The sequence below is a fragment of the Ciona robusta genome, chromosome 9, assembly GCF_009617815.1.
Source record: "Ciona robusta chromosome 9, ASM961781v2".
NCBI classification, from domain to species: domain Eukaryota; kingdom Metazoa; phylum Chordata; class Ascidiacea; order Phlebobranchia; family Cionidae; genus Ciona; species Ciona robusta.
Genome location: NC_143243.1, coordinates 4,448,121 through 4,463,100, shown reverse-complemented (window position 1 = coordinate 4,463,100; position 14,980 = coordinate 4,448,121). Strand labels below are relative to the sequence as shown.

The 14,980-nt window shown below is 33.1% G+C and overlaps 3 protein-coding genes and 1 long non-coding RNA gene across 7 annotated transcripts in view; 1 reads left to right on the top strand and 3 right to left on the bottom strand.

Moving 5' to 3' along the window:
- The window catches only part of LOC149731163 (cilia- and flagella-associated protein 65-like), a 26,513-nt gene extending 21,840 nt beyond the window's left edge, over nt 1-4,673 (bottom strand). The window contains exons 1-7 of the mRNA XM_089884738.1: nt 4,531-4,673; nt 3,961-4,046; nt 3,406-3,468; nt 2,515-2,631; nt 2,013-2,121; nt 1,438-1,604; nt 646-842 (exon numbers count right to left, since the gene is read on the bottom strand). Of these exons, the coding sequence (XP_089740864.1) occupies nt 646-842; nt 1,438-1,604; nt 2,013-2,121; nt 2,515-2,631; nt 3,406-3,468; nt 3,961-4,046; nt 4,531-4,596 (805 nt within the window). The 5' untranslated portion in view covers nt 4,597-4,673. The remainder of the gene's footprint in view (nt 1-645; nt 843-1,437; nt 1,605-2,012; nt 2,122-2,514; nt 2,632-3,405; nt 3,469-3,960; nt 4,047-4,530) is intronic.
- On the bottom strand, nt 4,653-5,173 carry LOC149731162 (dynein light chain roadblock-type 2). Its single transcript, XM_089884766.1, has one exon. It carries the CDS (start codon nt 5,171-5,173, stop codon nt 4,883-4,885), a length of 291 nt encoding a protein of 96 aa, XP_089740892.1. The 3' UTR covers nt 4,653-4,882.
- On the bottom strand, nt 4,653-14,980 carry LOC149731160 (uncharacterized). 4 transcript variants are annotated; one of them, XM_089884739.1, is made up of 9 exons: nt 14,820-14,980; nt 14,272-14,362; nt 10,721-10,837; nt 10,502-10,663; nt 9,917-10,109; nt 8,701-9,716; nt 8,242-8,436; nt 7,426-7,546; nt 4,653-6,858 (listed from the first exon to the last, which is right to left on the bottom strand). In XM_089884739.1, the coding sequence occupies exons 1-9, from the start codon at nt 14,852-14,854 to the stop codon at nt 6,671-6,673; spliced, it is 2,118 nt and encodes a 705-aa protein (XP_089740865.1). In that variant the 5' UTR covers nt 14,855-14,980; the 3' UTR covers nt 4,653-6,670. The 4 variants fall into 4 exon arrangements, with proteins under 4 accessions (XP_089740865.1, XP_089740866.1, XP_089740868.1 ...); XM_089884740.1 differs by having other exon boundaries at nt 9,929-10,109; XM_089884742.1 differs by lacking the exon at nt 14,820-14,980 and adding an exon at nt 14,655-14,764.
- Nucleotides 10,834-12,632, top strand: LOC149731161 (uncharacterized). Its single transcript, XR_016385695.1, has 2 exons — nt 10,834-12,322; nt 12,389-12,632. It is a non-coding gene; the product is annotated as an uncharacterized LOC149731161 (long non-coding RNA).

Below are 14,980 nucleotides of genomic sequence, written 5' to 3'. Positions count from 1 at the left end.
AAAGAAAAATTATTATTTATATTATTGATATGTATAGATCTAATGCAAGAGATTTCCTTTATGCTGTTGTTTTCCTAAACCCGTTTTTTTACCAGAATAATTAAACTTTACAAAAAAAATAGTTTTAATATTCATTTAAAATATTATTACAACTCCAAAAAACTTGGCGCAAAAAAACAGAATAGTGTGGAAACAAAGCAAAATGGCTTGTCACAATAATGTCATGCGATAATCCATGCAAAAAAAGAATAGTTAGCATAGCTTACCAGTGTGATCATGTGTATATTTGGGCAAGACACTTAACAATAATTGCTCCGACCGAATGGTCAGTAATGGTTGTACAAATTGTCACCCATACAAAAAACTAAAAAATTCCTCTTACAAAGCTATATAGGTGGTTACTTAAAAGCAGGCACAAATGTATGAAACAGAACACCCGTGTTTTAAACACTGTCCTTGCCCCACCCTGCGAGAGTATAGAAGTTACATACATGGTAGACCATTAGCGGGCATGAGGTGTATGAAACAAAACACCCATTTTATAAGGACTGTCCTTGCCCCAGAACGCGAGGGTAAATAAGTTCCGTTTAGCTACCAGACACACATCCTACAAGTTATGAAAACAGTTTTAAAAAACCTTCTTACCAATGCCTTCCATATTCATCTTTTTAACTTTGTTTTCTCCATAAATGCAAACCACACATGAATGGAAAACTTGAGCAGATTTAGGTGAGAAGCTTGCCTTGAGCGTACATGAAGATTTTGGGGACAAGTTTCCTGATTGTGGGATGATGGTAAAAGGTGGAGGGACATCCCATGAAAAACTGGTGCTCATCTCTGAACTAGAATGATAAAAAGTTAAATTTAAGCACCCATGCATTGACGCATATAACTAGAACCTCTAAATTATCTTAATTGCATAGTTATTATCACAAACTGCTTCTCTGTGTTGTTATTTTCAATAGGGCTCAACATTGTTTTTTGTTAATTTATAATATTTTGAATGTCGTTATGCTAAAGTGCCAAAATATAGCAGTTTTGTTATTATATATTGAATTACTGTTAAAGCAAAAAAGTGTTTAGGTCCATACACGCCCAATAATATTACAACTAACAAGTGTCCCCCTATGGCAAAGTAATTAGCACGTTTCCTTTAACCCAGAGGTAATGGGTTCAAGGCTTTTCTCTGCTACCATTGTGAGCGTGTGTCCTTAGAAAAGACACTTAACAGCAATTGCTCCAACCCAGTGGTCACTGATAGGTTGTCCAAATTATCAGCCACACATAAAAAAATTCCCCTTGGCCCAAGGTGTATGAAACAGAACACCCATGTTATAACGACTGTCGTTTTCCGCCCACGCAAGGAAAAAGTAAGTTACATTCATGCTTGTTTAAGTTGTAATATTAATAAATAGCCTATACCATGTGTTTAACTACCTCATGTTCTTGATTTGAAAGTTCAGCTCGATATTATCCTGAACAGCAACGAGTCCAAAATGAATACTTTCCGGGAGATGAAGGTTTGTTTCAGGAAGCAAGGCATGGAGGGAAATAAAGAAATCCCCATTGCTGGTGCTGAACTCGATTTTATCCTCATATTTTTCCTTAGCAGAAATAATGTTTAGTGTAAGTTTAACAAATGGCATTTTTTTTACCACATGGCACAAGAAAAAAAATTTTTTTTTGTATCACAACTCTTTAAATTTAACTGAAACTGATAAACTTGTTTTAAATTTCGAAAGTTTGTTGTATCATAAATAATTATAACAGAAGCAATCACTATGTATTTTAACGATCTTGTTTTAAGATTCTAGTGGATTTACGCATGCAATTACGATAATTGTCAACCAATATATTTAAATTGTAGTTTAAGGTTTCTAGTAAGACTGTATTGTATTATGTCATAACTTAATGGAAATTTGTCACGTTAGTTTTTATCAAAATACCCAATGTTTTGACATCTATAGATAGGAGTACACATGTACACAAAAGTTAAAGAAAATATTGGTTACTTTGTCAAGTGGTCTAAATGTGATGGGCAGAGTGAAGCTGGTTCCTGCACTCAATACAATCACTTGTGGAAACAGAGTGCTGAAGAAATGACTAGAGGGTGGCTTGTATCTGGGGTTTGAACATTAAACAGATTTTTTATATTAATTAAAGGTTGTGTCTTTATGCACACTTTTGTTTCTATTAGAAGTTTAACTTAAAATAATAAACATAAATGGTGTTTGTCTGCTAGGTGTAGCGACCCCGCTTATTTTTTTCCAAATAAATGTAAATATTTTTTTAACTGTAAGCGTGTTTTAACAACTGTTGTTTTGTCGCTATATATCGTGTCTTTTTGTTTAAAATATTCCCAAACCTTCGCTAGCGTAATCAGAGGGACAGATAAAGTTATTATGTTATTATTATTATAAACTGAGATACCAACATTTGTCTAAAATTGTTGGTTTTGCTTGAATAGGCAAACGTGTGCTGTATGCTATAATATTGTTTTTCAAATGAACAAACCTGATCTTCTGTGTCTTAACATTCACATTTTTAAGAGTAAGATTCCTTGTGTATTCTTCACCGGGTTCCCATCTTTGCCATACAATAAGTTCCGGCTTCAACTCTAAGCCAAAGTTTCTGTCAATAATATCTTAGAATTAATGTTCAGATTCAATATGCATAAAGGTGGTAAACAGGTTTATAATCTTAAAGTTAACAAAAATATAATATATTTATATATATAGCAGGGTGGGGGTCTGGAGGAGGATAGGACACTTTTAGCACATAATATCCAAATATCTTGATCGTTTTTTTAAACAATCAACAACGGTTTATGGGAGTCGTGAGGATACGGTTTTGAAATTCTGTGAATGTTCATTGTTTACTACTAATTGGGACGAGAAAATCAAGTTAAAAGGTGTCCCATCTTCCCCCACTTTACTGTATATTTCATCATTCTTCCCTATATTTAGTATTTAAAAGGGATACTACTATTATATATAAAAAATTTAATACATTGGCATTAAAACAGCTTATTTAAAAAAAAATTGGTTGATAATCATTAACAACATTTTCTACTGTTGTAATTTACATTAAAAAAATTTTTTTTTTTTGTAATTTACATTGAAAAAAAAATTTTGTAATTTACATTGAAAAAAAAAATTTGTAATTTACGTTGAAAAAAAAATGATGAATTTTAAAAATCATATCTATAGACTACAGCACCAGCGATGGTTTTAAGATTTTAAATTGAATGATTTAAAAATTAAGATAATAGCGTCTTATATATAGGTTGGTATGTTTTTAATACAAGTTCTAATATAAAACTGACAAGAAAATCCATGTTTTTGCACCTAAATGCATTAGGTGTCTTTGATCCATTAACTTATTTAATAAATCTTTAATAGTTACTTGAAGTGCGAGCTTGATGGATTTGATACCTCATATTTCCTATGATTTCTTTTTGAAGAAGTTCTGAGATGAAAAATTTAAGAACAATTCAAATGAGCAAAACGAAAACGGCTAGTATTTTTATAGCAGGAAAAAACAACTAAACCAAAAACTTTTTTTTTTTCAAATGTCTTAAACATACAGAAGGCTTACTTTTTTTGAATATATATAAGTATTTTTTTACACATTGTTTGATTATTATACATGATATGATTACTTCAGCCTCAGTCCACAGGATATGGCAGTTCCTGACAAGATCTTGCGCATGCAAGTCGTTTTATTTGTGCACGTACATTTCAAAGCCACATTAGGAAATAAAACCTAATTTAATATTTGGTTCATTGTTTAACTAATTGGCATGAATGGGAAATTATAGCGTATTGGTGTGCATAATCAAAACTTTGTAAACAAAATAATTTGTACAACTGCTCTCAGCCTCTGTAGACTTACTTCAAACTAATATTTTAGTTTTTTATCTAACCTGCTTATTCAGACAGTTAGTAGACAAACCCTTACCTGGTTTTACTTTTGGTTGACAAGCCAAGCGTGGAGAGTGAAGTGATTGGTGGATATGGACATGTTAACTCTGACAACTTTCCAGACTGCAGCATAATAATAATATGTATTATTAGAAATAGCAATAATATTAGTAAAAATCAATCAAACACAATCAAAATACCTTGCTAGGAAAAATGTAACATTAACGTTAACGTGTATTTTTATTAAGAATACCAAGAATATTGGTAAAAAATTAATCAGAGCAGGATTGAAAATATTTATACTTACTAACTTGCTAGAAAAAAACTTAATAATAATGTTTATTTTTAAGATTACTAAGAATATTTAAAGCAAAATAAATCAAAACACATGAAAAAATGTAAATACTTGGTACCTTGCTAGGAAAAATGTAACAATAATGCCTATTACCAAGAATATTGGTAAAAAATTAATCAAAACACAAGTGAAAATATTTATAGTTAGTACCTTGATAGGAAAACGTAATATTAATGTATATTATCAGCAATATCAGAATTCGGAAATACCAGATATATTAGCAAAAATTGAAAAAAATATTAAAATTTGTACCTTGTGAGGAAAAGTTTTCGTTTTATGTGAAGAGATGTCTACTGATCTTGCTTCAGCAGTGATCATGTTTTATGGGGACAAAGAATCCATGCAATAGCAACACACTAATATAGTATTAGAAACTAAAAATATAAACAATATAAGTACATCAAAAGTATGTGAGTACATCAAAACATGAAACATCAAACCAAACATATTTACATGGTATTGTAACTACATAAGAAAAACAAGTTTTGTTTAGTAATGACAAGTTCAAAGTTAAAACCAGGGTTTTGTAATTCACTTTTAAATGCAACATATATATAAACTGTACAATATTAACTGAAACATGCATCGTTTTATTGTTATGGTTCTACTCGCTAGGATTTTGAATAACAATCAGAAGATATTCCTTGTCGGGTGCGACCATAATTTCATGTTTCTTGGACCGGAGCCGGAGAAATGTTAGGTCGTTTTGTGGATCGATGTCACGAACGGTGCTTCGGGCTTTCATGGTTAATTGGTGAATTAGACCAGCATATTGAACCGTTGTAGAATTATCTAGAGATGTTCGAATTGGGATTCCTTCACTGTTTACCACAATTATTCCTAAAACGCCTTTGTGGCTTTGAATTCTTTTAATTGTTTCTTCAACTTCTGACATTTTTATAGGAGTAGAAAACGAATCGTTTTATTCAGTAGTAAAGAAACGATAAGTGAAGCAGAATCCGTCAAACAAACTAAACCGTTGCTATGGTGAAGTGCCTACAGCGAAAAATACAAATATCTTATAAAATGAAAGAGAGAGCTGAACTCTAATGAATGGGCACGAACCATCATAAAATGATTGACAAAAAGAACGACGATGAAGCATTTTTCGGTATCTCTGATAAAGAATATGCGTAGAATAATTGTGGTTAACCTATAGTGTAAAAGAATCCACATGACCACTTACATGCACAGCACTCATGGCCTACTTAATACAATAAGTAATCCATGGGTCAGTTCGTGCCCAAAATTCGCCAAGTTTAATAAAACATCTGCACATCCGTGACATAGTGGTTAGCGCGCCTTCCTTCAACCCAGACTACCCGAGGTAACGGGTCCAAGGCTCGTCGCTGCTAATCTTTGGGCCGTATGCGCCCTTGGGCAAGACATTTTACGGCCATTGATGCAACCCAGTGGCCACTAATGCGTTGGCCAAATTATCAGACATACTTAAAAAAATCCAAAATTAGTAATCACCCACAAAGTTACATACATGGTAACTCGTGTGGGGTGTAACCACAGAAATAAAAAAGAGTAGAACCCGCAACTTCCCAAAACCGTGATATATTCTTTTTTCTATTCACGTGACCGCCAATTCCGTCCCCATTTCGCTTGGTCTCCATTGTAAAAGATAGGCGCATAGTATTTTTGGAAGGTTTTTGCTGTTTATTTTAAAAACTACACCAACTATTCAAGTTGATTAGGCCAGTTTAGTTATTTAGTAGGTTAACGCTTACAGTTTACCACTTGTTTAAGAAATTTAATTATTTAAAAAAATTAGTTAAAAATTTTAAACAAACGGTTTGTTAGAAAGATATATATTAGAAAATAGTTGTTTTAAACTTAAAATAAGTTTTAAAATATGTAGGTTTGTTAACTTATCAAATCATAACATTTCACTAATGTCCTTCAAGACTAATAAGTTTGTAATTCAATAAAGTTTTTTGAATGAAAAGTTATTGCTTTGGTAAACCAAAACTGATAAAACTTAAATTGAGTTTTAAAAAATTTTAAATTGCTGCTTTTCAAAGTCTCTTTTTGTTAAGTGAAAAAAGACTTATTTTGTCACCAATTTCCCCCTGTATTGCAAAATTTGAACAACAACTTGAATAAACTAAAACAAGTAAAGCTGATATTTAGAAAACCAATGCTTCAGTAACATATATAAAAAGTGCATTTATATCTAAACACAAACCCACCATTGGTTTTTAAAATGAACCGATAAAAGTGCATTTTTCTGTAACATATGTAAAAACAGTGTTCAACACTGAACACAATTACAGTTCTAAATCACCAGGAATGTTTTTTTTTATATATTGCACAAGTAATTAAAGGGTTAATAAATAAATTCAAGTTGCTACCTTCTAAAGTGATTATTAATTGATTTAAAAATTCAAAATAAAAGATCTGCAGATGATGAACTAAACGCTGAAGCATCTTCGTCTTTCAGAGGAACAGCATTCAACATCTCTTCTTCTTCATTATTTACTTCAGAAACTGTATCGGTTTCCAAATCACCATCCAATGTTTCTTTCATCGAGAGAAGATATTTTGGAGTATACTTACCCAAACTGCTTTCTTCTATTATAACAAAACAATGAAAACGTTATACTGCGTTTATGTAAAGTATTTCTAAAACTTATGAATACGTGACGACGTAATAACATGCATGCGCAGTTTGAAAGTAACTGCCACAATGCCAACACAATGTTGTTCATTGTTAAACGAGCATATTAACTTATGCCGACCCAACATATTAGAAGTTTTACGCCTGTGATTTAGACCATATATTTATTATTTATATTAATGAGCCAATTCTATTTATCAAATTAATAAACTGTGCCTATAACATTAATTTTAAACAAACACATTTTCCATCTGTGTAATACTGTAATTACTCCCTAATGATGCAGTACATGACATTTAAAGTGTGTTTTAGAGTGATCATATATGTAACTTTTCATTGGTGTTCACTGGGTTGGAGCAATGAACATTTAGTGTCTTACCCATTGACACAGAACACACATAGACAGGCCCACAATGGTAGCATCATATTTGATATGATACAGACCCTAACCACTGAGCCATCTGACAAGTACCATACTGAAGTCTACAGTGACTTGATAAATGCTGTTAAAAAAACCTTACTTCCATATGCAGGTTTGTTCATTATATTTCCTTTCATGCCACTCTCATTTAACAATGAATTTTCAGAAGGATAATGAAAAGTGGATTCCATGTGTTCAGAATCAAACTTCACATGCCTTCCCTGCAATGAAAATCTTACTTAATTATCAGTACTACACCGTGGCGTTCTGAATAAACAGATAACCATCCCACCAAGTGACATATGTGGTAACTCGTAAGCAGGCAAGAGGTGTATGAAACAGAACACCCATAGCAGTGGCAAGGTGCTCGATTCGTAACCTGATAATACCGATTAAAGGCTAAGTATTCTACCTTTATGTGTGACCTTGAGTATAATACTTAACAGTAAATACAATCCACCCTAATAACCAAAGAATCCAAGTTAGATAAGAAGGTGAATTAACCATGCAATTATTTATATACTTGATTACATAATAACTGGTGTATGATCACAACACAAAGTGTATGAAGCCACCACTACGCATGGTGGACAATTAATAGGAACTAAAATTATTCTATTATATGTGGGTGATGCTTGCCAGCAGGGCACGTCATGGGTCCTGAGAAATTGGGCAGGATTTTGAAAGATATGGTCGAAAAATGACTTAAATGGGACTAATGCAAACTGATGGTTATCACCAGTTTGTGGCAGCTTTATGCAAAGGGTTCACAAATCTAAAAGCAATTTTAGGTTTTAATAAATGCCGTTCGTTTCGTTACCCCAACACTCGGGGTGCTTTGGCATGGACCTCACCAGATTTTAAAGCCTGCCATAAACCAGTGATATACACAAATCAAATAATAAAGCAAGCTTACCACGTCTTTAGTTTTCTTTGTTGAAACTAATGTTGGTCGATCAAGTTTAACGTAACCACCAATCACAGTTATTTGGTCAACTGTTAATTTACGTTTCCCTTTCGGCGGTGCATCAGTTTCACAAACCTGCTTATTATGTTGCACAGATTCAGGAGCAATGGCTTCAGTATTTGTGGATTCATTCGGTGGATTTTGCTGAGAGGAAATTAGTTGTTAGAATGAATGAATGAATGTAACTTACTTTATCCTTGCATGACCGGAAAGCGACAGTCGTTATAACGAGGGTGTTTATACACCTCGTGCCAGCTTACAAGTCACCATGTATGTTACTTTGTGGGTAATTATTTTGGGGGGATTTTTAGTGTATGGCTGATATTTTGCACAACCCATTAGTGACCACTGGGTTAGAGCAAAATCAACTTTGGATAGTGGGAAAATATTCAAAATAATAAATTATACCTTCTTAATAGTTGTATTGGGGGATGGATTTCCCCGTTTGAACTTTCTGGGATCAACAACAAAGCTGTTTCCACCACCGAATCCCTTGCTTGGAATTCCTCTTTTTCCAAACAATAAACCAGTAGCATTATTACTTGGGGTTGGTGCAGTTGACTTTTTAGGTTCCTCGTTTTGAACAAGTATTGAACCAACTGGTAAAGTGTCAGAAATTAGTTTAGTATGAACATGTTTCTTCTTTCTTATCGGAACAATAGGAATTTGATCAGTTATGACATCGTCTACTGATGAAGATGGAATGGAATTGGTTGTCACGTCTTTATGATCAGGCGTCTGACTTTGGCGGTTAGGAATTATACAAATGGTTTTTGATTCTTTCATGATCTCATTTGCCATTATTGCAGCTTTTGATTTAAGTGTGCTTGGATCTAAAGATGTTTTACCAAGGTTAACAATCTCAAAGTTTTCTTTATTTGATTTGTTTGGTTGAACCTGAGAAGACTGTTTTTCAAATTGGTTTGGGACAAGTGATCCAGTTAAAACCTTTGAATTTTTATCATTTTCATGAAGTGCTTTAGAACTTGTAGAAAAATCATCATTTAAACTTTCTTTCTTGTTGTTGGTTGTTTGTGGTGGAGCATTTTGTGTTGGTGCTTTTTTGTTGCTTGGTTTTTTTTCAATGCTTCCAGATCTCAAGGGAATAGATGGTTTAGATGTTAAACAGGGAGTTGCTGAAGATGTGACTTTTTCTACCTTTTGTCTCGAAACATCAGAAGTTGCTGCTATTCCTGGAGCATGTAATCCAGATGTGTCGATTTTAATTGTTTCCTTTTCAGGTGAGGACATAGTTTTAGAAGTAGGGGAAGTCACTGTAGGGGTAGAGCTATTTATTTTATTTGACGATGAAGTATTATTGTGCTGTGGCGATCGTAAAGGCTCACACTGAGAAACACTTCTTGCCGGAAGAGAAAAAGTCAGCGAATGATCTGATTTTGTTGGTGACTTAACTTGTTTGTTTTCTGTAAAAGATATTCTTGTTTAAATTTAATTGACTACCATAAGTCTATAACCAAAGGCGCCTACGTAAGAAATAATAGCACAGAGGGACCCTGTATACAAATTAACAAAAAAAATGTAATTTTACCATTTTTTTCAATATTTTCGTATTGTTCTCATAAAAATGTACAAACGCGCACAAAAAAGTCCAAAACAATGTTACCTCGAAAATTACCTGTGAGGATCCGGTTTTCTAAACTGGCTGATCTCTGAATAACTGCTGGTGCATTGCTGCTTTCTTTAAATTTGTTCTTCAAGCGACTAACAATCCCTGCACTTGGCATTTCTTCGTCAATTTTTTCATTAGAAACCACAGACTCTACTGATTGGGAATCAGATGTAAGAACTTTGTTTAACTGTGGAAATAAAGCAAGTTAAGGTGAATTAATTAATTATATAAATACATAAAATATAATTAAATGTATAAATATTTATATAAAAAATAAATATTATATTAGGGTAGGAGAAGTTGGGACACTTTTCATCCTATTTTCTCAACCCATTTGGTAGTAAACAAAGAACAATCGAAGAACTAAAACAACGTATTCTCACGACTCCCATAGACAGTTATTCAATGCTAAAAACATGATCAGGATATTTGGATGTTATGTGCTAAAGGTGTTGTTTCCCTACTGTATAGAATTTAGGCTTTTTGAGGAAATGGTCCAATCAGGCCTAAATCCTATAGGGCCCATTGTGGCCACGTTGCGGAACCAACCCACGTGAAATATAATATAGCTTGGGCTACCTCGTCGTCTCGTTCAATGATGATAATGTTATCCGTTCTCGTCACGTGATAGCCTGGTGATAATGGTGGAACCACTTGATTTTGATTTGATACATGGTTGACTGTTTGGCTGACTGATGCTTTTCGCTTTTGTTCTTGTCTCATAAAAACATTATCTGAAACCTGTTAAAAATTTTTTTAGTCTAAAAGTTATCACAACGTTTGTAATTGAATCGTTACCTTAACAATATGACCATCATCAACGTTTTTGTCCGAAGAATTTTCCATTTTATTTTCCACTGTTAACTCAGTTTTAGAATGAAGACGTTTTAATAATTCTGTTTTCCATTCTGGCACCTATGACAAAAATAATAGTATAAAATTAACTGGTTAGACATATCACTGCAATACAACACATAACTATAAACATAACTTAAATGTAACAATGAAACAATACTAAAAAAATTAAATAATTTAGAATTAACTAGTTTGACATATCACTGCAATACAAGTACAACACAGCAAAACTTAATGTAACAAAGGAATGATAAACAAGACACTGCTGGTTCATTTTTACAAGCAACAAAGCGACAAATTCTATACCAACTGTTTATCCAATACATAAATACATTGTTAACACAAGGCTTAGAGAAGAGCATAAAAGCTTATCAACAGCAAATATTCAATGAGATACTGGCTACCGCAGATGAACAGCAACTATACGTCTTACATACAGTGCAATGGTTCTTAACCTTTTCCTTGCTAAACTCTTTTCAAATTACCAACTAATTCTCACACCCTCTTGTAGAATTGATTATTTAGGGTGGAACTAGCCAACCTTAATGATTTAGCATACCTGTACCCATTAGTTACAGTTTCACACCCCTGGTTAAGAGACCCTGGTTTAGTGTTTAGTAGACACAAACCACCTACCTACTATAACTGTTTTAGAAAATTGCAACAAGAATAGAGAAGCACTTGAGACAATTAACAAGCGCAACTTAAGCATCACTTACGGCTGGTGAAATTTGTAAAATTAAACCATGTAGCCAAGTAATTCAACACTTGGTCACATACTATACATTACGCAAGCAAATTGGAATCACAATTTTCAAGGCACAATAAAAAGTGCATAAAAGGGCACTAGTGAAGAATCCTCTGGTACATTACAGATTACGCTGGTGGAAAGTGTTAGGGAAATTAGGGGTTATGAGTAAGCGGGTAAGGGCTATCGGTTATACAGGTTAGTGGTTATATAGTTTATTAGTTAGTTAGTTGTTACATTTACCAAATACTGTAATAGGAGGATGTTAACTAACCCTTATAAAAGAACAGCCAACAATTTCTAAATCTACTTTTGAATAAACAACTAATGACTGTGTCAAATTAAACCTTTAATTACAACTTATTATTTTCTTTTCGATGTAGAGACTTGAAAAAGACCAAAAAATCTCGCAGCGCTTAAACCACTGACCAGACTAAATTAATGTACTAAATAACACTTTGAAATAAAGGCATTTATCATAATAATTACATTACATGTGTACATATGTAAGGAGAATTGGTGTAGATTACAAGAGAAGCTACTTCCTAATTTTAGCATCCTACTAGTAAAGTTAGTTACTTTTAAACGCAAGATATCACTAAGAAATTAAAAACAAGATATCACTCTGTCATTTTAAGTAACATTATCTCTGACACAGTACTCACTTCTATGCAACCATACAACTCTGACAAAAACTGTACATTTGTCACAACATTGTGACGTATACCAGGAAGTTGCTCATCCCGCCAACAACCTACGCTTATAAGAAGAGAGCTTGTAATAATAAACTATTGCAGGTATGTACAAACTATTAAAAACGTGCAACAGATTCGGAAAACAAACACTGTGTTTTTCATACATAGCATTAGGAAGAAGAACAAAGAAAATATTCGAAAGTAAACTGAGCTGCACTAGCTGACCATTTGGATTGTGGAAAGGAAAAAAGCTATTAAACCAGGATGTTCCTAATTAAGAACTTGTCAATCACTATTATAGAGGAAATAATCTGTGCATCAATTGCTTCTATCTTGCAATATTTCAGCGTTAGCGTTATTATGGGAATATGGTGCAAATACAAAATGTAAATGGTTGTTAGGGCAGAACAAACATTTTGGTTTTACTGAGAAAGCAGTAGGTAAAGGTTTCACTGCTTCCTGGAAAATTCTACATTTTTAGTTATTTACACTATTTATTGCTGTGATTCAAGAATCTGTTACAGGAAAAACACAAGTCTTATTTATACTTGATATACAGTGTACAGGGATAGTCATTACTGAGCGAAATTTAATTTTACTCGTTTTTTATTTAAAACCTTTGCAGTTGTTGTCACTTTTATGTTACACTTTGTGACCTCACTGGTGTTACTTGCATAGCTCTTATACAATAACATAGAACCATGCAACCAAATGTGGTCAACTGGACATTAAACAAACCACCCACAAACAACAGAGTTGCGTTAACATTTAAGGTCTTCGTAAGTGGAAATGTAAAGTCAGATTTTAGAAAGGCTGGAATGCACATACATACTCAATAGGAATTTAATTAGTGAAACAGAAATATACCTCTGCTATTTTCAAACATGAATACAAATCAATTCTTTCATTGTCCATTAAACAGTTCAATAAAGTTTCTCATTACAAATACAAACAGATAGATATATCCTATGTATATATATATAGGTTGGGTTTGAGTGATAATATTGAAAAGAAGGCCGAAAGTTGTTGAACGCAACTTTAAATTATGCCTGGTGCCGGTTGTACCTTTTTTAACAGTGGATTGTATTTTACCATTATTAAATACTTCAATAGTATTAGTCCGTACATTCTACGCATACGTATTTATGAGACATACTAATGTAAAGGCAAAATTTGTATATGGATAGAGATGCTCAAATGTGTTTTAGGTACCACAAAGTTTTAAAAACAGCTGAATAAATAAATCAATGTCTTTTCCTATACCTTACTGCTTGATGACGTCATTAGTGCTCGGCAAACCAAAGCTTTTACGACTTCTGCACAAACCTAGTGATTATCGTCTATGTCCTTGGGCAAGAAACTTAAGACAGTGCACCAAGTTACTTCAACCGACTAATAGGTTGCTCCAATTGTTAGGAGTCACTAATGGGATTTCTAAATTGTCAGTCACACAGAAAAACAATCATTTACAAAGTTTAACATCTCATAAGTGAACACTTTCACTGCCCTGCAATGGGAGAAGTAAAAAAATCATTCAACTAGTGATACTAGTATGTTATACGCCTGTACTAGTAATAGTAGTATGGTACATAGAGCACAGATTTTAGATCGAATCCCAATGGAAACATAACCGTCTCTGAGCCCAACTCAGACATTATTCCTTCTTATCAAAAGGTTGCTGAAGAACTAATTAACTGTATTACTGATAAATTTGTATTTCCCACACAAAATGGTTTGTTGTAACTTTTTAGTTTAAAATATTAAATGTCATATAAACTTATGGGAAATGAAATGGTTTTAAAGAATTTTTCGAGATGCAAAAATCACCAATTATTGATTCTTTTGTTATGGGTTATGGCTTAAGTTTGTCCTCTCTTTGTATCAAAGAAACAGTTCAGTCTCCAATGCGTATTATTTTCGCTTTTGCGTGCACCTTGGTTTAGTCATAGATATGTTTAGAAAAAAGTTTGCTGGCTTTAAACTAATTCACAATGAGAAAAATCGCGCCTGTAGCTAGACTATCAATGCACAGTGTTAACCAATATACTTACACTAAACGCTTTTTCCGGAGAACGTTTTTTCTGAGCTGCACGCTTTTTTTGGATCAGCTCTTTTTGCCAGAGTGGTATGTTGGGAGCTTTTCTGTTCGGAAAAAAGAATTATTTTGATTATGGTTAATTTAACAAAGCATGTAAAGGAAACGTCATATTAGGAACAACTTGAGCAGAATATCTTAAGACCAAAGTTGATACTACAGCTGCTGACCCGCATATTTTACTTGTGTTAAATGTTTAAGAAAAAAAATTCTTTCAAAATGTTCCTTAGGTTTCTCTGATACCTACTGTATAATTGTATTTTAAGTTTCACTGATATCCACTAATAAAAGTCATATAGTATATTAGTAAATTAACTTTAAAATTACGCAAAAACACACATTGTTACTGAAATCGCCTGCGACTTGCGTTAGATTCACGATATACTACGTCACAAAATTATACAGTTTATCACAGTCAGTATCAGACTATTAGTGAGACCGGGGAACAATTTAAAAGCAAAAATCGACTATATGGTCACCAGCTAGAGAAATATCTAAACTTACAGCTTATCTGCTAAAGATTCCTTGCCGTCCTTCATGTGTTTCGTCCACTAGTTACCAGCATTAAATTAAACATAAAAAAGCACCTAATTGATATGATAAATATAGAAGCTACAAAACGGATAGCACTGAAAGGAAAGAGTGAATAGGGTAAATGCCATTAT